The following is a 23,717-nucleotide window of genomic DNA, read 5'->3' as shown; positions in this document are numbered from 1 at the left end:
CCCTCATCGTTGGAATTAATTTTCTTAGTTCCTTAATACAGAGTCCTGTCAACCCTTTCTGGGTTACCGTCTGCGGGCAACTCTTACGGAAGGTGCAAGTATTTTTAAGCCTCGACGATTGAAATGTATGCACTATTTCAAGAAAAAAAGATCGGTCAGTCTTTGCTATTATAGCCATGTCGTAATTGTTAAATTCTCGCAAATCGCTTTTTCCTTTGTGGACATCAAATGGGTCACGTGCACGCATGAATCTTGAATTTCAATCACGGATAGCTCGTTCCAGTTCGCGACAAATGTATTACGTTTATTTTTCATCTCTGTTCAGTTCGTTTTGTGTTCACTGTTTTATTTTGCCGCAAGGAAATTAGAGATTCAGCGCAGCTATGGCCGTGCTTAGGTACTTCGGTGCTTGCGGCAACAGTGACACACGCTGTCCTTTATTTGATCATCCTAGCTTCCATTAAGGTCGCCATGATTTTCACTGAGGAACGCAAAAATTAATTTCGAAGATCAGGTGTTAAACAAAACAAGTCTGGATAGAGTCTGACACTGAAATACCTTTGTCCAAACAAAGTTCTCTCTGAACCTTGCGTAGCCTCGATCGTCTCCCAACACGGCGCCCTATGCTTCCACCTTTTTCACGACTCTGCCCGCACGTACACCGATACCCAGTTTCATAAAACACTCAGCGTCCAGTAAAAATCATTGCTCGGTTTTACAGTTCGTATAACAATTCGCTCAGATGCGTCGAATTAAAAAGTAGAACGCATCGGGAAATACGGATTCCCGTTTGGATATCCATCGGTTGATTCCGGCGTGCTTGCTCGCGACACGATTGTATTTTTACTGATTTGTTGCACCGTGTGCAGTTTATTTCCGGGCTGTTTAGCGGAAACAATGACCGAACAATGCGCGGATCGTTTCTGGCCTGTTCCAGTACACGGACCTCGGCTACACGACCTACCCCAATCTGGCCAAGACGGTGTTCGCGATATTCATGGTCCTGGTGCCAATACTGCTCCTAAACATGCTGATCGCCATGATGGGCAACACCTACGCCCACGTCATCGAGCAGAGCGAGAAGGAATGGGTGAAACAAGTAAATAATTCCTCCAACTTTGGAAATTGTTTTTTTTTTTTTTTTATGAAACAGGAATTGTTTCACTCCGAGTGAAAGCACACCTGATACTCTGACAAGTTTTATCAATCAAAAATAAAATGTTTTCCCCCTTTGTAAACGATCGAATCCTTTATAATTACTATGTTAAGCGCACCCATTCCAATCCACGATCCACCTTCCTGAATAATTCAGACCAGTCCTCCCTACTTCCTCGATAAGGAACAATAAGTTTGCATTCCGGCAGCGAAATAAAATTATAATATTTCATTAAACGATTCGCATTTACATTTTACGTCTCGTCTCCGAGTGACCGTCGGAGGTAAAGTTTTATATTAAGGCGTCTGAACTGGTTTCAGTGGGCCAAAATCGTGGTCTCCCTGGAGCGCGCGGTATCGCAGAAAGACGCGCAGAACTATTTGCAGGAATACAGTATCAAGCTGGGTCCCGGCGACGACCCGAACAACCCTGCCTCCGAGCAGCGAGGAGTCCTGGTTATTAAAAGTAAATCGAAAACCAAGGCGAAGCAACGCAAAGGCGCCGTGGTGAATTGGAAGGTGATACCGTCGTCAATCGTGCTTTTTTGCCCCGCTATTGTTTTCGTTTTTTTTCGAAAATACGCGTCGTTGAATCATTAACTCGCAGCTATTCACTTTGCGCGCATTACTCGCGGCGGTTTTGCGTCGATTTAAATCTCGATTACGTGTCCCCATGCTTTGCGAAGCCACTGGCTCGACAATTCACAGGATGCCTCTTTTAATCTTTCCACGCCGTGATTCTCGAATTTGGTGGTCGTTGGGGAAACGAATACACCTCGAACTGAACTACTCTCTCAAATTAGAAAAAAGAAGTGTCCAACATTTTCCACGCCCTAGGTCAAATCACAAGAGTGATTTCACGGAGAGAAATATAGCGTAGAATTAATGTGTAACGAAGGCTGCAAGTGGGAAAACAAATGTAGAGGATAGTATGATTAAAGTATTAATGAGCTATAGTCTAACGAATGCGTGGTAGACGCGTATAACAGAAGTATTTATTTCATTTTCGAGCCATACTTCGTAACTTTTGCGCGCAAATGTACCTGGAATAATTAATGATTTAAATTTGAACGAGTATCGGCGTTGTTAATAATTTATGTAAAATTTTCTATCCGCGAATGTGGGAGTGGGTTTGATAATAATCCGCGATTTCGATGCATTATTGAACTTCGAAAATTATAATTTCCTGTAACGAACGATCACAATTGTCTGTAATTATTTTCGTTGGTTGACCGATTCGAAAATTTCTTGTATTTTCGATTCCTCCGTTAATGCTTCTTTTTTTTTTTCGAGCAAGCTTTTCACCCTCTCTTACGATCATTTTTCATTACTTTATCTTTCGGCGAATCCTATTAAATATTCATACGCGCGGAATACAACGATTCGAGGAATTGAAATATTGCTTACGGCCGCTACGAATTCAATTTGTTTATAACATTGCAACGGTGTAACGACTATAATTTAGCTCGAATTCCCGGTTGCATCGCAGTTCGTTACTTTCTAGATTACGTGATTTATACTTACAGCGCGTTGGGAAAGTAACGATAAATGAGTTGAGGAAACGTGGCATGACCGGCGAGGAGCTGCGACGAATAATGTGGGGACGTGCGTCTTTCTCCACGCCTGTGAGAGTCAGGTAATATTGTTAAATGGAAAATATTACGTCGTCCCACATGTAACGTTGCCACTCTGACTCTCAATGCAGAAGTTTGGTTCGTACTTTTACGATTATTTAGAGATTCATTCGATCCTGATTAAAGATACATAAGAGGAAAGTATCTATTGTAGGAATAATATAAAAAATTACTTATGGGACGACGCATTTATTTTTTAATATGTACAAATATATAGGTATACACATAAAAGTTACTTTAGCGACAATAAAAATCTCATTTCCATCATGGCTATCGTTTGCTTGACGAGTATCGCCAACAGAGCCGCAGTCTAATACCGATGAGACCAGCTTGTCAAATTACGATACTGTCGTCCTCCCACACGTGAAACGAGATACCATCTCCAGGGTCACGAGCCATAATAGCGTCAACCTCGGGAATCATATAACTGAACACTGCTGGCGTTTGGGGTTGTACGACATCGTATCAAACACGTCAGGGTCGTGGCTATGATTAAGGTTCGATAACGGCGCTCGAGGCCCAAATGAAACGCTGCAGGCCCATTTTCGATTTATCCCTGGTATCGCTACGCGACAATTCCGTCTTCAATGGGTTTCCGTGACGTTGGAATTGCCTCGGACCTCCGAGGTGTCCCTGGGAAATTTCAGAGACGAATCCTCCTGAAACTCTCGCGTGAGACCTTAGGAACTTGGACGCTTTCAGATCGAAAACACCGTGATCTCCTTAACCGCTAAGACCTTCATGTAACCACGGGATTCCTAGAGCATCGAGAGTCCTTGGAATTCGTGGATAGTTAATGAGTTCCTGGAGTCATGTCAGATGTTATAAGCCTGGCATCCTCTCGAGACCCGCGAATTCGAGTTAGTTACAGCGAATTCTGTGAAAGTGTCGCGTGCTTCGGACTCGACTGTGGCGGTACCGCGGACAGGTACACGAAATTTGATAGTCGGACATCTTTCTGGACTAAATAAAAATCGAGGGGTGCGTTGTATTACATTGGAATACGGTTTCGAGTTTCTAGTTTGATCGTCATTGCGCTCCATCCTATCCTTTGTATCGAGGTCTACGCGTCCATGAACATTGCGACCATAACTTTTCAAACGTCGACCTTGCGCGGATGATTCAGCGCGCACCGCGATGTCGCTTTTTATCGCCGGCGTAATTGCTTCGAGCTCGACTTGTCGTTTGGACTTCGACAACATTAATGTCACGAATAGTCTGGAATCTTGAGCTGCAATTCGAGGAACACGGTAAACAATGAGACCTGAATTCTCTTGAATTGTATTGCGCAAGCATTTCTTTTATATACATTCTACTCGTGTGCAAAAAGCAGCTCTAAGGCTATTTTTTTTCGCTTTGTTGCGGATGAGCGTAGGAACTTGGAAATACAAAATTCCCGCCCCTTCCTTAGTGGTAGCAATGAGTACCAGTGGCCTATATAGGGTGAAACCAAACAACGAGGATTCGACTCACCACTCAGGTTTCGATTTTGCAAAAATATGATGGTTACCGTGTTGGTTTGCACAGAAACGTGGATCAACCAGAAGTCTCTGCGGTGACAGCTGGTTTTGGGGGTGCTTTGACTACAGCTCTGGACATGATGGCTTTCGCCCATGATATAGACTTGACCACCGCCACGGAAGGAATTCCAACCAATATCGAACCGAAACCATCGAAGCCAAAGACTTCGAACGATCAAACAAAAGTAGCATCTAATAATCAGGACAGAGTGTCGACAACCGTTCAACCCCCGGAGGATCCACCCAAGGTGATCGTGAACAAGGAACAAAATGGTCGAAGTGATCTAAACCCGAAGCCAAGCGAGCCTGTGAACGTGCAGAAAATGAACCAAAAGAATGCAAGTCGTAAGTGTGAGAAATAAAAACATTCCAATAATCCTCATCGGCTACGTATTTCTTCTATCGAAGTTTCAATGACACATTGTTACCTGAATTGTATCGATATTACAAAAGATGACGACAATCGTACCTTAATAGTTACAGTAATATCAATGACAACGTATTTCGACACCTGTTCGATACCTCGAAACGATACTAGGAATTGAACGAGAACATTTTTGAATTAGTTCGCTAGAATTGGATACAATAATTGACTTCATCGTGTCAGTTACGAACGTCAGTCGATTTAATAGTCGTTTCATTAAAATAATATTCTCTGCACTCTCACTCATTTGCGAGACTTCGCCAATGTGCTCGCGAATATTTAAACGAGCTTCCGAGTAGTAGTAGAGCTTGAAGATAACGGTGATAATGATAAGTAGTTTTTGATGCTCCCAGTTAATAGTTTAAATCATATTTAAGGGTGAAGTTTCGGGAGACATTAACTTCTTCGCTATAAGAACTTCGCAACTGTGTCTGTTCTACGAATCAATTCTCGTTATCGTAAGGTCTCTCTCGGTTACAAAATACGTGGTTCCATTTCAAAATTGCGACGCAGAGGATTTGAATAATCTGACGTTTAGATCAGGTAGAAACAGTTATTTGTGAAATTGCGAATCTTTGGTTCGAATCTACTCCAGTTAAAATCGACTAAACGATATGTTATCATTTTTTCAACGGCGTTGCGAGCTTCGATGCATAACAAGCATTTTTGGCGCGAAACGATTCACATTCATCAGGATTTAACGCGGCTCCACCAACTTTTATTACGTCAGCATTGTGCGCGGAACATTAATAAAACTTGGAATCGACTCTATATATTAAAGTAACGAACACAAGTCTATTTCTGTCGTCGGAGGTTTCATATGGAGGTATGAATGACGAGGACATTGCTTACAGGATCCAATCTGGTTACTACAAAAACGAAAAACTTACGATACAATTCGTGTTACATTGTACAGTAATTATAATATACCATTGCAAATACATCACAATGCGATTCTCGATGATTGCCGACTGTTTGGTCATTCATTTCTTCTAAATATACATTTATGTTCCAGATACTACCGCTGAGGATATCAATGATCCTCTTTTGGACCTCGTGATTGCTTCTGAAAATACGATTGATCCTGAAATTCTAAAAAAAATGGCGGAACGTGTCCTGGCAAGCGCCGAGACCTCAGCAAGCTCTAAAGTAAATCTAAACATTTTGGAACAATTTACCATGACCAAAATACCCGTGGAGGAGCAGACCACGGTCGTCAAAAAGCAATATTTCGTCGAATCCAGCGACAACGACTTTGGCGGTAATAATAAATCCTTTCTTGACTTGTCGTTATAGGAGAATCAATTAACAACTCAGCAGTTTCTATTTTTACTCGGTTAAAGGACTCGATTAAATAATATTCCTTAGTTTCTATTACCTCGGATATAAATTCCTGTTGGGGAGTAATTTAAATTATCTTCAAATTTTCGTCCTTGTCCCTCTCGCCTAAACGATACAATCGAAACGAGTCACCTGTTATCCGCGTGAAGGGAATTTTGCATTTTCCGAATGTTGGATATCGCGATAAATTATGATAAAGGAATAAATCTGGCCAGGATGATAAATTGCAAAGATGAACTTACTTCCTGACGGCGACACCACGGTTACCCTACCCCTAAGAAAACTGATCGCCTTACCATAGGCGACAACCTGCTCGGAACCGAGGCACGTCTTCGCAGAATAAGATCAGCGAACAACAGATTTATCACGACACGAAGACGTTCACGGCACGGCGACGACGAGCTGTCGTCCACGTCTTCCACATCCGTCGACGGAAATCCTCGATACCAGCCGTTGCTCAACGATCCCGAAGTGAACCCGTCGAACCGTCAAATTGAAGGTCGTGCCGGGTCCGCCGAAACAATTAAATCCCAAGTAAACCAGAACGGAGCTTCCAGCAAAGTTCATAAGCGTCGCCCCAAAACGGCCAGAAACAGGTACGGAAGCAATCCTGCAGGTTATACAATTATTAAAAATAATACAGATGGGACTTCTGTACTATTTTTTGAAGTAACCTTTGCTGAGATACCATGAGACATTCTAAAATTATCGATACATACATTTCAAGTCAGTAAGCTGCACTTTCGCCCTCGATGCTCCACCCTCTGTGGATTCGAGAGGGCCTGCCCAGTTCCAGTATCACGTGAACTATGAAAGCCATAAAATTCCTCTTAATCCATCGAACATCGAAAGCTCCTGGTTCACGGTATAGTTTCTATAGCACATAAACCTCGTCGAGAAGAATGAAATCCTTGTTCCTTTGTCCCAAAACGCCCACGCAAACTCTCTTTGAATCGTATATACATAACATCACTTATTCGCTAAGTTCATTAATACGAGCACCCAGACATACAAATTCCCCCAGTTCCAGTATTACCGGAACCGCGAAAATAAACTTGTAATCGATTGAGTGTCGGGATTCGACGGAACTCGTGGTTTGTAGCGTAGTTGCGGTGCACAGTTGCACTATTCATACCGCAGGGTAATACGATATAACCGCGCTGGAAGGTGGATCTCGTCGAGAAAGATGAAATTCTTGTCGACAGATTATAGATGCAGAACGAGGTTGCCGCGAATCGGGTTACCTTTAATACCCGCATTCAAGTAACGACTTTTACATCGAATTCGAGTGACGGAATCGTCTTCAACACTACTCGCGTTTAACGTGGGTTCCGAGTCCACTCGAGCTGAAATCCTCATATAGAATCCAGTGAGGATCGTTGGAACTGGCTTCTGCGGATTCAGCTTACGCACCACCCGGTGTCTGGGCCTCGAATAGTTGAGCACTGGTGTTCCCGTAGCATCGAGACAGTCGTTATACCCCTTATTCTACGATATAGAATGATGCTTTCGTGATTCAACAGAAATTAGGATTGAAATCTTTAGAACACAATACTGAAAATACCTTTTGTAGTACTGTTTCTACAAAGTTGTGTCTAAATAACACACATAGAATGCAGTACCTTGCTTTTCTTTTGCCGACCGAGAGGGTTGAGAGTACCTATCTACGAGGTCAGTAGGTCTAGGTACGCAGCGGAATCGAAGCCGCTTGTTAGGATGGTTATCGAGAGTGGCAACAGTCGTTTGAAGTCTAAGTAGAGTTGCTTAACAAAACTAAGGAGGCATCTTATATACGCGTGTATACCATTACAGGAAAGTAGTAATTGCATCGGGAAACGAGACAGCGCTCTATAGCCGATCGAAGTCTTCGATTTCTCGAAGGGAAACCGTTGGTTATAAAGCAATGTGTGTCGAGCAGATCCTTGCAAAATTTAGTATCTCCACAATTTATGGAAAAGAAAGCTATTTCGAGAATTTCGTCTCCCGACTCTTCGCTGACTCGTACCTCATCGATTATACAGGGTGTTTTCAGGGACTCGAGGCGAACCGTAGCCCTCTTTTAAGCGAAAATAGAATAAATTTGATAGAGAAAGGTGTTGCGTCGCTCAACGACGTCTATCTCTCTTTGATCGTATTTTGCAATTTCTCTCGCGAAACGGTTTAAGTTTGTTTTTTCTTCCTTTTTTTTTTTTTCAACATAAACCAATCCTCGTCGGCGCGCTTCACGCGAAAGCGATATAAAGCAACTACATTGAAAATTGGATATTTCAGTAGACGTTTCAAACGTTGTAGCATTCGATGGGAACTGTCGATATTGTATTTCCGATATATACTGTCCTGTTCTCTCAGCACTGTTTACATTTCATGACAATTGAACGTACATTTCAATTAGGAACTGAATTCGACCTCGAGGAGTCTGAGATAATTATCAGGCACAGTGTCTGTTTCGAACTGGAGGACATCGAGCAATCAGTTCACGATGTACGTGTAACCAAAATATCTAGTACAGCGTTTGCGTTTTTCGACTAACATTTCACAGGATTTCCATGGACATTTTTCTATAATTTTCTACCACTTTGTTGATCGATTCAACCGAACCGTCAGTACGGATCTACATCACGAATTATATATTTCTATATGCAGTATAAAATATATTACATTATACAAAACTAATTTTTGTCGAATGTCGAACTATACTGCTCCATTCTTAAAATCGAATAACTTCGCCGGAAGTCCTCCTAGCTACAACGACATTCCGTTCTATACACTCGGAAACATTCAACCAATGTCCATTGGTATGGAAATGAAAGTATAGAATCGTACAACTTTCTGGCCAAACTCGGAACAATAATTACAACATAATGGCGGAGTTACAATGGTTCGCGGCGAGTCACGCCGATTCTGGCACAGCCACAGTATCAACGATCGATTGTGTCGACATGCCTGGGTCTCAAGAACACGCAATATCGGAACATAGATTTCCTATTTAGATTCGTCGCTGTTTCCCTCGGATTTTCCGCTCGCGGCCACTTTCACGGACACGTCCCTCGTCTTTCATTCGAACTCCTACGACAGAATTAAGCCGCGTGGCAATTCTCATCGTTGCGATTAATCATCGTAATGGGACGTCTTCCCCATTTATTATTCCACGAAAAAATAAGCTAAACCGGAGCAGTGTTTCTCAACTAACGCGACGGTTTCGTTGTTTTTTTGTTGTTAACGCTAGGTCAATGTGGTATCTCTTAACTCGAGATAGATGTACAAAAAGTCTTTGTAAATCTGGTGTTAAATATAACGAATCAACTGTTACGTGCTCGTTGGTATACGGACCATGTTACCCGCTCCATCCATCGATTTGTCGTACGATATCTGTCCCAAAGATGATGGAAACGGCCTAATTGATGAATGACACTGCGAAACAAGTAATCCAAGTGAGATTGGATGGTTTACAATGTCATTTAGTTAGCCCAAGGCTGCTATCGTCTGTTATTGGAGTCCGTTCGAATAAAAGGGCCGAGTTCCACAATTATTTCGTAAACCTTGATGTAATAAACGATCGATTACGGCATCGATCTTTTTTAAATTAATTCCACGGTACCGTGAAACTGTCGCGTTAATTGGATCATGACATATGCAAGCGTTCGGTAACACGATTGGAAATAACGAACGTGATATTGGTCAGGGGAGAAGGAATTTAAATGGCAAAAGCAATCAGTAACGGTAGCAGTTTATATTCGAAAGCAAATTGAAATGTCTTTCTTGTGTTTCACGGGCACGAAACGTAATGCTTTCGAAGCCTCTTCGCGGACGAGAACCATTTATTTCTTGTAACGGATGAAATTGCGATACAATTCCCCGGAAATTCTACACGTATACTCGATAACAAATAAAACAAAATCAGAGCGCATCGTCGTGCTTGATTTTCACTCACAAAGAGTTAATACAAAGTCTTTCGGCGATTCATTTATAAAAGATAAAGCGATAAATTACCCACTCGTCGAACACGCAGATCCCTAGGGCAAACAAACGCAATCCCCGCTCGCATATGGCCATAAATACGGGACAAGTTGATCGCGAGAAAACCAAATTGAAAGGATGCAAACCTAACAAAACTCACGTTGAAACTCTGATATAATGCAATGTTTGTTTATACGTACACCGTCTCGTGTCGCAGTCGCGTATTCAATATGCGATCCCTCCCCCCTCACCACCTTCCCAGACTCGTACTGTTCTAGCATAACAAAGGAAAAATTGAAACGTCTTATCGGTTCCTTCCCGGCGAATCGACGGAGCCGAAAATCCGTTTACTTATTCTCGATTGAAATTTATGTTTACGCCCGGGCCCCGAAGACCGTCGTCCGATTGACCGTTCGTTTAATGGTTCTTGTTCTGCGCGATGCATGCACACAGGGTATCGCCCAAGGAAATAGAGGAGCCTGCACCGAGGAGAAGAGAATCGATCGAGCGGAATAAGGCGGTTTCGCCACCGACGTCGCCCACGGATCCGCTCGAGCCATGGAGCACACGTGACATTAAGGACATGAACACGATATTGGCTTGGGAGGAAAATCTGCCGGACAGTCCTTAACGAAACTTTACGATATTATGCGCAAGCCCTGGCTCGCCCCGGTTCAGCGGAAATGAAGTGGAACTTGGAAGCTGGGGGCTCGAGGAATCTGTAACTGGAAATTGTCGCATCACGTTCGGGTTTTTGGAGGATTTGGGGAGAATTAGCGGAGCTGCGTTTGACTCGCGAGAGGTCCCGGAGGTGGGCAGACTTGATTCCGAGTGTAAAGGGTCCGTCAAAGGTGTCTTCAACATCTGTTATATTCAATTGCAATCGAGCATGATTTTATTAAAATTGAAAAGGTTGGATATATGTTACGTACCACTTGAGTTTTATTGAAGAAGAATATCTTGAAAGCTACGGTGAGTAAATCGAGTCAGTCAATAATACATTATATGTTTACATTTATTTTTTATTGCGCAGTATTTACTATAACAATGTAGTTTGGAGTTGCATTTGGCCATCATCTTTGGAATAAAAGCGCCAGATTTATTCGCGGGAAGAAAAACAAGTGAATTATTCAGTCTCCCGCGGAGTAAGCGACAGATTCGTTTGTTTTTATTCCTGAGAATAAATCTGGAATTTTTATGCTTCATTCGGGGTAACGTTTGCCCAAGCTCTGATACATGTGCCTAGGACGAGGTCAGATGAATTTGCCAATTTCGTTCAGGGTAAAAAAATTCCATTTATTTGAAAATCCTTTGATACATCTTGAACTTTGTGTTTTTATCAACAGTTCGACCCACATGGGTGTATGCAGCCCCTTGACGTTTCAAGTTGTGTTTTTACGACCCGTATAGTGTTCTCTCAAACTTTTATAAATCTTCGAATATCGCCATAAAGTTTAAGGACGTAACTTTAAGGTCTCCAGCCTTTAGAAAATGTAATTAATAAAAGAAGTCGATTTTTCATCCAAGCAAACCAGATCCCAGCCTCGTATTCATAAAATATCTTTGCTCAATATTTAATAACAATACCTTCTTCTTCCAGTTCTCCAAAGTTTGTCTTCGAGTGGATTTTCTAAAGTGCCAGAAAACACGAAAATGAAAACTCTATAATCCAACTCTAATTTACTGACGATTTTCATATCGTCACACCTGGCGAAAGCAATATTTAAATAAGGGTTTGGGTGGTGAAACCTCGGCCACAATGGACGATTCTTAAATGCCTTTGCGTAATTAGATCTTATGCAAATACGCCATTTGGAGCTTTTCAAATTACGTTTCAAACATTTTTCTGTGTCGTCAGGAACGAAAGAGATAATTAGGTTTTCCCTTCCCTTGGTACGTCGTATCCGAATCCAACGTATTATGCTTTTACGTGTTCGAATATTATAAAGATACTCCCAGACATGTACCAGATCTGCAGGTAGTTAATTATGTAAACGTAGCTGGTTGAATTTGTTTAGAGACTCGCTCGTCTTTAATTTAAGAAAATATCTTCCTGTTTATTTATTTATACTTTCGTTATCCGTCTTCCTCTACTTTCTGCAGACAGACGATACTTAAATATTTAATCAAAATTTGCGTGCGCATCGATCGATACATCGCTTAACCCTTCGAAAATTTCACGTTAAGCCTCTTACAATCAAAACGTTCGCAGACTAAATAAAAGTTGCACTGATTACTTGATTTTTTCTGTGTGTTTCGGAGAGGAAGAAAAAAATTATCAACAGGACTCGATGAATACACGTGCTCGTGTTTCGAGAGTTACCATAGTAATCACAGTTGGCTCCATTTTATTTCTATTTTTACATGCGTGCGCCTTTTTTTGCGACATATAAAAAAGTGGTAGGACCACAGTGATTGCTCGGTTTCAAACTGCTCCATCAGCAAAGGGTTAATAACACTAGAGCGTAACCCCGACGGTTTCGAAATCGATTTTCACCGAAACGAAGCTTTGTATGGGAAAACGTTATTGTACGTTTTGGGTTTACTCTTGCATTTTCAGACACTTTGTACATAAATAATAAGGGAGGTTTGTCTACACCAGTTGTAAATTGTAATATTTAGACAAATAAAAACTGATTTTACTTTTATAAAATACAAATCAAATACCGGTGATAATATTGACAGAATTCAAATAAAATATTAGCGATAGCTGTTAGAATCGATTCAGTTTAGGCAACCTCCTTTATATCTGTCTTTCGTTAAAAAAAACAGAGCTCGAAGTATTTGGAATGCCTTTTAGTGGATACAAGATGCGTGCTGGAATTTTGTTCTGGAGTGTAGGCGAGGCTCAATGGCAAGTATGTGCTAATCACTCATTTCGTTTGGAAAATATGACACCTCCGTCGTCGAGGAACGCGTCAGCGATTGAAGGAAGGAGCTCTCCTCGGAGGCTCTCGCAGGCTAACGCGCTTGTTAGATAAACTTTATCAGGGACCAAATTGATCTTTCCCCTTCGCGTACGTGCCATCTCGCTCAGGCATAGACAAGAAGAGAATTAATTCGTCTTAGGATCAACAACAACGTTCCCGCGACGGCGCAATGGTTCGCGCGATTAACGCAACTCGCGTGGAAGATATTTCAACGCGTTAAAGAAAGTCCGTTAAATAAGCCCTCGGAACGCTTAGGTGCGCGAAGCCGAGTATGGTTGCTCGCGGTAACATGCAACAGCAATTAGTCCTCTTATCGGGGCAATTTCATTAATAAACTATGTCACTGGCCTATTTTTAGCGTGCGAGTACCCACTCAGGCGCGGCAGGTACTCCTAATGCAGCGTATAAAAATGAGAATTAAATAATCTCTCATCGTACCATTTGTTCCGAGGAAACTCAAGGAAACTGTAATAGTTTTTTTAGAGACATACTTGTGTGCGTTATCCGCGAATGTTATAGGTGTAGACACACTTTCAACTCGGAGAACATTTTATCAATCGCTCGTGAGAAATGACCTTCTTTAAAATCGTTCTGCCTCCATCCCGTAAAAATTGGAACCGCGAAGAGATGAAATATAAAATTTCGGTTACACGTGCCTCCCGACGTGTTCTTCTTTCGTTCTGGTTTCCCCATCCCTACGCAACCGCGATAGCAAAGAAAGGGGAGCGGACCAGATACGCTCAGCGAGGTTCACCACCTCGGAAACTTTCCACCTCCCGCGCGTATTGAAACAGTAATGATATGGGAAGGAGCTGGCGGGATAACGAAATGAAAACACGTGCTGAACATCCAAGAATCGTCCAACTTGCGCGGAGTTGTCGGCCCCGTTTACGCGTTATAGCGTTTCCCGTCGAGGGAACGATACCAAGCGTCGGAAACTTCGCCACGGTTGTCGAAATAAAAATTAAACGCGGGATAATTGGCCGCCTAATCGCCCGTAAATATACAAATTTGCCCGGAGAAAAGTCTTGCAAGAGGGGGGGGGGGCGCAGTTTTCGCCGGAGTTGGCCGCAACGTTGTTCTCTGGGACCAGGGGGTTCTTTAACAGGGGTTGCACGCCCTCCCTCGGGTAGCGTGTAACGTCACGTTTACCGTTGGGGCTTTATGAAAAATTCAAGGAACCAGCAAACGCGATTAAACGCCGCTTGCTCGAGATAAGAGACCATTCCAAGTTTTCCAACTTGGAGATTTTAATGGCGAACGAGCTCCACCCTATGGAAATGCGGAAGGGCTGCAGAATTACCGACGAATCAATTATCAAACGTGTATCGATCGTTGCCTTTGATTGTTACCGGTTGGCGAACAAAAGTTGAACGGATAAAGGCTGTTGGAAGCGCGATGCATACAGGGTGAGATCATTTGAGGACTTGTGTTGTGTTGGGGGTTGTTTAGACTTCAGAGCTCTTAGAACCATTTGAGGCTCTTGAATAACTCGTATCGAGATTCCTTTACTTCTACATGGAAGCTCCAAGGTCCAATAGCGAATACACTTTTTAGGTACACTCTGTACATTAGCTCCAGAACTCGCGTGGAGAATTTTGGGAGCGCACAGATGCCTCTAATGGATTAATTTTATCGATTCGTTCCGAGTCCGGGACAATAAATGCTTAAGAGGCGCAATCAGGTCGTCGATATATATATTTAATGCTTCTGCAATATTTGAGCAATTATTATTAATGATATATATTTTTTTGTCAAATATATACCGAAAGAATATTATATAAAATCTCTTTTTATATACATATCGGGTACGATAAAGCTACATAGCACATACTAAAATTTTAATCGAGAAAGGATCGTGTATTCTGAAACCATGCGATCCAATACCAACCGGCTCGGGTCATTGAAATCCGATACATGTTAATTCAGACTACATCGAATCCAATATGGACGCCCTGGATTCTCGATACCGACGACTTGGGGATTCGCAGGACCAGGTCGGGTGTCACTATGTCTAAAACAAGAGACACTGCGCTTGGTAAACACAATCGACAGAGTTTCAAACTTGTACGATATAGGGATCCTCTAATCAAAGTCATGAAATAACGTCAAGGTTAGGTCTGGGGTCTTCAGCTAATTCTGCGAAATTCAAGTGGGAGAACACAGAGCGTTGCAATGTTTCAATTTGGTAAGCATAGGGTATTGGAAATTCTTTTACAAATAAATATTATTCGCTTTCAAACGCACTTCAAGTGCACACGATTACATTTAAACGCGAAGATGAAGTCGTCCAACCGTGTTTCGTTATTCAAAATTAAAATCCTAGATCACCTAGTTAGGTCTGGGGTCTTCAGCTAATTTTGCGAAATTCAAGTGGGAGAACACAGAGCGTTGCAATGTTTCAATTTGATAAGCACAGGGTATTGGAAATTCTTTTACAAATAAATATTATTCGCTTTCGAACGTACTTCAAGTGCACACGATTACATTTAAACGCGAAGATTGAGTCGCCCAACCGTGTTTCGTTATTCAAAATTAAAATCCTAGATCACCCGTTGGAAAAATCATGACACCCCAACTTTTAAAGTATGTCTCCACCTACGATCGCTATTCCAGCGAGCCTTTCCTGAGTGGAGTTGCGATTTGCAGATCAAGATTATTGAAAAATATCATCCACGGCATCACTCACGGTTTCCCATCGCATAAACTAATGACCAATGGCATTACCATCTCGAAATCGGATTTTACAGGCGAAAGGACGAATTTCCCTCGCATCTTGAACAGCGCTCAAGGGAATTCCTCACGGCTCCTCCGCAGTGCTACCTGTTCCTTCCATCTGCAACCTCCATCGTTGCTAAGAGACCATCCCTCCCACCTGTCAACGCGAATACAACCAACTGGATTCGCAGTCATCGAGGTTTTATTGTACATACACTCGAGCAGTCAGTGTTCATTTTCTCGTTTCCGGTTACATCCAACGGTATCGATATCCTAGCGCGTCGATGGCCACGGAATCCGTCGTCTTAGGTGTCGAAACGGAGCTCGAAATCGTCAGAACACGGCCAGTAAATTTAGATTGTCGATATCGGGGCCCGCGAGCCCGAGATTGTCTCCGTACAGGGGTGTCGCGCATTCCTCATCGACGACACGCGCGCAATGTCGCGAGCTCGCTCGAACGCGGCTGCTTCTAATTCTAACAAGTGCTTCGAATGCCTGCCGGGTGTTGCAGCGCAGGGAAATGTCAAAGCTCTCGGCTCAGCTGCCGTGGAAATGGGACCTTTAGAATCCCTATCTGACAAGGGAGGTTCCGCGATTGATGAAACTGCGCTTGGTGCAGATCCGAGCTAGACTTGAGAATCCGGTCTTGTTGTTGGTTGCACAGATTTGAATGAGCTTCCTTGGCTGGGATATCCATTTTTGTAGTAATTTACATCACACCAAAGGGAACAAATTCCCGAGGTCAATTAGTTGTTGTCTGTTCATTACGGTCGAAAGAGGTCAAACAGTTGTCGAGTAGCGTCTATGGAAATACCAGCCGAAGAAGTAGAAAGTTAACTAGGAATCCAGAAACCAACCCTTGGAAACGTATACAGACTGAATCGTCGTTACAGGAAGAAATGCTCCGAGTTTATTCTCATCGCCTTCCTCTTAACGAACGGGTCTCCATTTCCAGCAGAGGAAATATTATCGTTCGTGGCGCCAGGTTGTCACTGTTTCATTGGAAAATCGATTTCGAAAACATTGCCGCGGGGTGAAGGTAGCGGCGAGATTACCCGACAGCAGTGAAACGCAAAAGATAGAATGTCGCGACAGATTTTCGGTCGTTGAAAGTCCGCGGGAACCGGCGAAATGACAGCTCGTATCTCGTTCTGCCTCTTATTGTTCTTAACGGGCGGCCGTGATTGCGCGCTACCTGGGACAATATCACCGCCACTCCTTCGTTACTGCCACATTTGCGCCGATCACACCATGTGCCGATACCCCGTACGTACATCGCACCTACGAAGCGACGATTATTTATTTCGCGTGTATTTTTAATCATTGAAACGAACGAGGGTAGAATTTGTGGGGACGCGGAGCGTTTGGGAGATTTTTCAACTCGCTGATTGAGGAGTTCCACGCTGTTTAAATGGCAAGGTTATGTTTTTGTTTCACTTGCATCAGCCAACTATTGATGTAAATGCTGATTGCAGTAAAACTTGATGCAGAAGTAGATCATTGAATAATATTAAACACGTATGTTTTCGTATCGGTTGATATTTATGTTTCGTAGAAGACTTCGGAAAAAGTTTGAGAACCCTTGGCAAAAAATAATATCAATTTCGCTGGAATCCACTATATCGTAACTATACCGACGGACAAAAAATGATCGGGTATCGTTAATATTTTCAACAGAAATTCATAATACTCGTTATTGTACGTTCCTTGTACATTTTGCTTGGAGCTATTCCGTTGAAAGTGTCGACGAATGATATGGGGAGCACCGGTGCCGATAATAAATGCGAACCAGGGGTGGGAGGTGGTCAGTGAATCGAGAATATAAAAATCTATCGCAGGTGGGATTTCGCGGAACGGGAAATTCGAAATGACGACAACGTTCGTTATTGTCGCTTCGGTGTCATGCATACACTCCCCTCGATGCACAGGGTGAGTGAGGAATTGTGGCTCTTTCGAAAAAAAGCTTCAGGATTTTCAATGCTGACAACGACAGTAATTGAATTTTTTTTGCAGCTTAGATTCACGTATACAAATATTTCGTAAAACAAATTAAATTAAATTAAATTAAATTTTTAATGATACTCACTTATATATATATATATTCAAAATTATTATTCTAATAAATCGTAGCAATTGCACCATTTAAGGGATGTATGGACTTTTCAGACAAACCAATATATCTATCCTCAACAAAAAGAGCACGATTAAATCGTAGCTAAATACAAGTCTAATACATATAATCTGCTCACCCTCCACGCTCATTTAAAACGCATATTTGTATTATTCGCGAGGGGAAGGCGCGACAAGAAGCGTCGTCTATCAAAATTTCAGCGAAAATAACGATGTCGGGGTGCGGGTTATGTATATTGAAAATATATTCGCGACAAAGGGCGGATACTGCATTAACGATGACTATCGCTGTGTACGTGTGAACTGCAGGGGCTGCGATATTCCGAACGACGATGCCGCTCGTTAGCGGCATTTGTACCAATCGCGTCAACCATCTATTTTGATATCATTCGTTGAAATTTCTTCCTCCAATAACGGACACCGACACCTTTCGACGCGCGTCCATAATTATATTATTTTAGAATTGTTTTTCGTCTTGCCGTTACAGCAAATTAACAGCCGTGAATTTAATCGCGTGCTCATCGAAACGCGCGAAACGTTGAATCGTATTGTTCGTGGAATATTATTTTCATTTAGTCGCGTATTGAAGGGCATCCTTCTGTCTATTCGGTTAAATAACTACGTTTTATTGTTCCCTTCGACGTTCCAATTAGTGTATTTCACGCTGCACGCGATATTATTTCCTCGAATCGTCGATATTCCCGAACTCGCATCGAAGCTTAAGTGCAAACATTAATTATTTGAATTTTTCGCGATACATTTCGAAAGATTTACGAAGAAAAAATGTATCGTTCAAGTAAAACGCTGTATCGAATTTACTAAATGTTTAATGGAAGCTCACAGGTTCGAACACGTTACACGTTGGTTATTTATTTAAAATCATTCTTTTGTCTTCACACCGAAACGTCTAGGTGTCATTGTTCCCTCGACATTTCAATTAGCATAGCTTATGCTTCACACACAAGCTAAATACATTCGTATAGTCAATATGAGGATTTGGGAGTATTGACAGTTTATAAACTGGATTGTTCCTGTTTATTGACTTCCGCAAACGTTCTCGATCGTGCAAATGTTTACAAGATATTACAGCATTCACGGTTCTATCATTTCACATCATTTCTTTATGAACTGTGCCAAACTAATATTTCCCCCCTGCTACTTTGTTCCCAAAGTATCATTACAATTTATTTATTTTAAATGCAGATCAAAGTCTTCTTCGAGAATTAATTTCAAGGAAACGAATGCAAGTTTCGACTTCTTTCCTTTGGATAACGATTATGGCAACGAAGAAACACCAATTTCATCAAAGACGTTAATACTTTTAATCGGCACTCGGTATTTCCATGGCGTGAAATCGTCTTCGATCGAATCTCGATTAAAGTTTTAATTCCTACAATTTAAATGTTAATGCGGTGGCCGAACGATATGAGTTCCGCGTTTAAAAATGATTTCAAAGCGTGGCAAAATAAAAGAATACCGAACGAATGTTCACAGCCGGAGGGGGAGGGGGTTGAAGCAGTTTGCATGATTGGCGTGCGCGGCGCGCTCTTTTATTCGTATTCGCTCGATCAACGCTAATGTAGGAGTCAGGTGAGAAGAAACCTTTCGATTAAATGCCATTAGGTCAATTGTTATCCACTGTTAGCGCTAATTTCCCTTTAATCCGAGTCATCGTATGGGATATCCAGGCTCCCTGTGATTTCCAATCCAATCATCTTTTTAAATTACGTGTTGGCGAAACGGTGAGCGGATTTTTAGAGATCTATTTTGCATCGATCCATCGAACGGACGTTGGATGATGCACGACTGCCATAAATAGCACTGGAAACTACCGGCTCCAGTCCTCCTCGTCAATTTTTATTTTTGCATTTATAGGATTATGATCAAAGATTAATTTGTTCGAAGTATATTAAAAGCTCTCGAAGCAGAATCGATATTGAAAACGTTTTCTGATATAAACGAACTCGCCACAACTCCTTTCTCTTTTCGAACAGCCTTCACGATCGAGATTTGCCACTCTAACAAGCCACGTCCACCATTACTTTATACACAGCTCGATTTGACAAAATGGGGTCGTGTAACGTCTCCCTCGCTCGCGAGGGTCCGAGACCGCTGTTCTATCTGTCATATAAAGGATCCCATTCAACCATAAAAACCCTTCAAAGTATTTGGTCGTTAGGTTTACCAGTTTCGAAGGCTTGTAACCTGTACTATATAAACTTTAAAGCAATAGGAATACCATTCGTCGAAGTATACAACAGCACCCTACTTTCGCGAGACGATCGAACAAAGAACCAGCGGTGGAAAATTAAGGTCGGATCCAGGGGGTTTTCCGTGAGTGTTTTCTCGCCTACAAAAATATAACGGAACCCTCGATGGACTCGAAAAAAGTGGCACTACCTCTGGCGCACGTCAAAGCGAACTCGATGAAGCAGCACGTCAAAGCTTCTGGGAAGAAAGTGCCAGGTTTGAGCACCTTTCCTCTAAATCCGCAAGCACTCTGCGCGAAAGGCTTAAAGGCGACGTTTTAATTAGATTTTCGATTGAAGTTTGATAGGAATTTGAGGAATCTCGAACCACCGTTCGAAGACGAGAAATTATCGGCTCCGATCGCTTTGTCGAGAACCTTTGATTGTCAGAGAAGATCTAAACTGCAATAATACTTACCGCGTTATTCGGTCTTCTCCCCAGCCACCTCGTTATGTCCTCGTTGAACCTCGTTTGCGAGTCATCTCCGAGGAGCGATTGTTGATTTCGAGGAAACTCTTGCCCGAGGAATATTCGACGACCATTTGTCTCCTAATTTATGTCCACAGGTCTTGGATTGGGTAAACTGCTGTGAATATTTTTGGAGGTTTAATTTAGCGTTTAAAATCGATAAGGAAGCTTGCAAGTAGATGGAAAGTAATACTTTGCCATTTCGAACTCCTACGTTTTTACTTATTCTCAGAATCTATAAATGTTAGAATTTTTTTTAAAATTACGATCATTATTTATTATTTAATTCAGCTTTTCTGCTGTGCATTCTGAACAACAAATATAATCCCGAAGTAACAGGAATAAACGAAGAGTTTTACAAATAACATAGTTTTCAGCGGAGTAATGGCAAACAATCGAGAAAGTGAAAAGTACTAACTTAATCATTTTCTGTTATCGACAAACGTCAATATTGAAGGGGTGAAACAGCCCTCAGATGGCGAAGAATCTATTTGGTCCAATACCGTGGAAACTATTAGATGTACGAGGAAAGTTTCAGCGCGAGAATTGTGTGTTTGTGAACGACGAATTCGGTTAGGCAACATTCGAGAAAACTTTGCGAAATTTTTGGCGCGATCCTTAATAATTTCGGTGCAGCTTTCGTTAATTTCGATCATTTAATGTAATAAACGAGAAGTCCATTAAAAACTGATAAAATTAAAATTTACCTCTGAACGTCTCTATCTAACTGGAGCAGACGAAAATTTCTGTGAATTTATAAATTATAAATTCGATCGAAATCAGACCAAATTTTCATCGAGGAATGTATTCGCGAAGCATTAATATTATAGCAAAATCGTATTCCCTATCAATAAGTGCATATTATTAATAATTAGTTTAACTACTACCAGAAATTAATTTGTATATCCTGTAATTTGTACCACTCTGGTTTTGGAAAATTGAGAGATAATCGTAAGCGTTCGAATGAAACGTAGCCGTGTGCACAAACGAAACGCGATTCAGGTGAACCAACAATGATGGGCGTTTCGTATTCGTCGCCCATCGAAGGAGTAAATTGTATTCGATGAATCGAACAAACGACGACGGCTGGATCGACGAGGCTTCGAATTACCGGCATTTTATCAGGCTCCCATTTCCATTCTGGCGATCTCGAGTCGAATTATCTTTACGTGAGCACAATTTTCAATTTATCGTGTTTCTAATAGAGTGAAGACGTTTGTAGTGATTGTTGTTAAACCAAACCGTCTCAAACTGATGCACCAAACCAATGTGTGCGTGAACGAATATGCAGCATTTTCGAAATAGCGAAATGAAGACTTAAACATCGAATATTTTCACGCGAACCGCAATACATTTTCATTTGAACAAAATCCCTGACATCGAGTACAGAAGTGATAAATTTTGATGGCCTTTGCCAGCTTCTGTATGGTTTGAATTGTATTAGCCTTTGAATGCCGCCGACCATTAGTCACTGGCATTTTTATTCTTTGTTTTGATACCTCAAATGAAATAAACCGTTTTCAATCGTCGAAAATTTAGGAGGTTCGAAAATAGAGGAGTGAACAAAAAATTGAAATCACCGTCATTTCTATGTCAAATATTTACCATCAGCACTGCGTGCTGATAAACAAATTCGAAAGACCCACCTACGACATGTTTATTATGTTTTGGGTTTCGGTAAAAAAAAAAAAAAAAAAAAAAAAAATTGAAACCAAGCTACAGAGTTTCAATGTTTCAATTGGTCAAAATCCAAAATAAGCTGAATTACATCGACAAGCATTTTAAGTTTAGAAATTTCTCGTTTTTTCGCAGGACGACGTCCCTGGAGTTAGGTGCGCGATGCTCGAGCACGATGATCTGCAGGAGAAGGACATCGAGACGATCCTTTATTCGCATAACTTTTATCGTAACACCGTGGCGAATGGGGATGAACGACGGGGCAACCCTGGTCCGCAACCGCCTGCAAAATACATGATGGAGATGGTACGATTTACGAAATCGCTGGATCGCGCTCGCGATACCACTTGTTCAACGTGAATTTTGTTTTGCAATATACACTGGGTGGTCCTTATTCAGCAGTGAGATCTCACAGGTCATCAGGTCGTATTCACAAATATAATCGAAAGAAAAGGTGACCTATTCTCATCTCCGTCAAACCACCCTGAAAAACAGTTTCTCCCGTTATACTTCCGACGACTCGACAAATGTCTGAATACTATACTTAACACGTTCATTGCCACGTCTTTCTTGTATAGGTGACAGCTTTCCATCGAGGAACTAAAAAGATTAATTCCGAAAGTCAAACATCAAAAGGAAATAAAATTAAATAAACTGCAAGAATTTCGATGAAGATACAGAAAGAAGTACCACGATGCGATTATGTGGTCTCCGATAGTTTAAATAATATTTAATCCTAGTAGAAACTTTCAACAATATTGAAACGTGTTAACAAGTATCGAAAAGAATTATCCGTATTTTGTAATTTTGCTTCCACTTCGCGACGATCACCCAGTGGATATTCCAAAATGGTAGGAAGCTTTTTATTTCGTTGGACGGTGTATTTAATCATTCGTATCCGCGGCCGAATCTGACGGCGATATTTGTTTCGACAGATCTGGGATGACGAACTCGCTCGGATCGCGGACCGATGGGCGTTGCAGTGCAACCTCCTCGAGAAAGATCAGTGCCGAGACGTTGGCAAGTAACTCCCTCGGATATATCCCATTTTTCACTACCCTTGCTCGTCCCTATCATTTTTCAATATCCAGTGTATACGCTCGAACGTGAGATTGTTCCACCCGGCAACCCTTGCACGTCGGAACGACCGATGTCTGCGCCCCTTTCTTCTTGTTTATTGTTCCTTATTCCTTCTGGCCCACCCCCTCGGCTAGCAATCGAGACGTTCTGGGTGGTACCGTCAAACTCGATCATTTACTCGACGACCATCTTGTACGTACAGTTGCAATTCCCAATACGTAAAAAGAAATATGGAAAAATAATGAAACATACGTTGGAACGAGGCACATACGATACCAACGGATACTTTGTTCTTTTACAGACCACAATTAATAGTTACATTAATTATTAACAATATTTCTTTAAACAATGATCGAGAATATGATTTTTCTGTAGTATTAATAGTATGTAATATTCTCATAGGTATTCTACTCAAGGGATCGAACGAACACTC

General features: G+C 41.7%; 2 protein-coding genes across 4 annotated transcripts in view; both read left to right on the top strand.

The window, feature by feature from the left end:
• LOC128890222 (transient receptor potential cation channel subfamily V member 5) overlaps positions 1 to 12,610 on the top strand; it is a 34,117-nt gene extending 21,507 nt beyond the window's left edge. For 2 of the 3 annotated variants that reach the window (XM_054148523.1, XM_054148522.1), the window contains exons 7-13: positions 938 to 1,099; positions 1,477 to 1,674; positions 2,682 to 2,791; positions 4,317 to 4,654; positions 5,749 to 5,994; positions 6,376 to 6,670; positions 10,485 to 12,610. In XM_054148523.1, the coding sequence (XP_054004498.1) occupies positions 938 to 1,099; positions 1,477 to 1,674; positions 2,682 to 2,791; positions 4,317 to 4,654; positions 5,749 to 5,994; positions 6,376 to 6,670; positions 10,485 to 10,662 (1,527 nt within the window). In that variant the 3' untranslated portion in view covers positions 10,663 to 12,610. The remainder of the gene's footprint in view (positions 1 to 937; positions 1,100 to 1,476; positions 1,675 to 2,681; positions 2,792 to 4,316; positions 4,655 to 5,748; positions 5,995 to 6,375; positions 6,671 to 10,484) is intronic. The other variant, XM_054148525.1, reaches the window with a different exon arrangement.
• Positions 12,611 to 16,810: 4,200 nt separating this feature from the next.
• LOC128890238 (venom allergen 3 homolog) lies at positions 16,811 to 23,232 on the top strand. Its single transcript, XM_054148557.1, has 3 exons — positions 16,811 to 16,945; positions 22,340 to 22,510; positions 23,140 to 23,232. Exons 1-3 carry the CDS (start codon positions 16,811 to 16,813, stop codon positions 23,230 to 23,232), a joined length of 399 nt encoding a protein of 132 aa, XP_054004532.1.
• Positions 23,233 to 23,717: the final 485 nt, after the last annotated feature.

The sequence above is a fragment of the Hylaeus anthracinus genome, unplaced genomic scaffold (genome assembly GCF_026225885.1).
Source record: "Hylaeus anthracinus isolate JK02 unplaced genomic scaffold, UHH_iyHylAnth1.0_haploid 12000, whole genome shotgun sequence".
Classification (NCBI taxonomy): Eukaryota; Metazoa; Arthropoda; class Insecta; order Hymenoptera; family Colletidae; genus Hylaeus; species Hylaeus anthracinus.
This window is presented reverse-complemented; position numbering and strand designations above follow the sequence as displayed.

What these genes read in the sequence shown, in the direction of transcription:
- LOC128890238 (XM_054148557.1), top strand. Translation starts at nt 16,811, where the DNA reads ATGACAGCTCGTATCTCGTTCTGCCTCTTATTGTTCTTAACGGGCGGC. An exon ending in ACACCATGTGCCGATACCCC is followed by an intron (nt 16,946 to 22,339) that starts GTACGTACATCG and finishes GTTTTTTCGCAG; the next exon opens with GACGACGTCCCTGGAGTTAG. An exon ending in CAAAATACATGATGGAGATG is followed by an intron (nt 22,511 to 23,139) that starts GTACGATTTACG and finishes TTGTTTCGACAG; the next exon opens with ATCTGGGATGACGAACTCGC.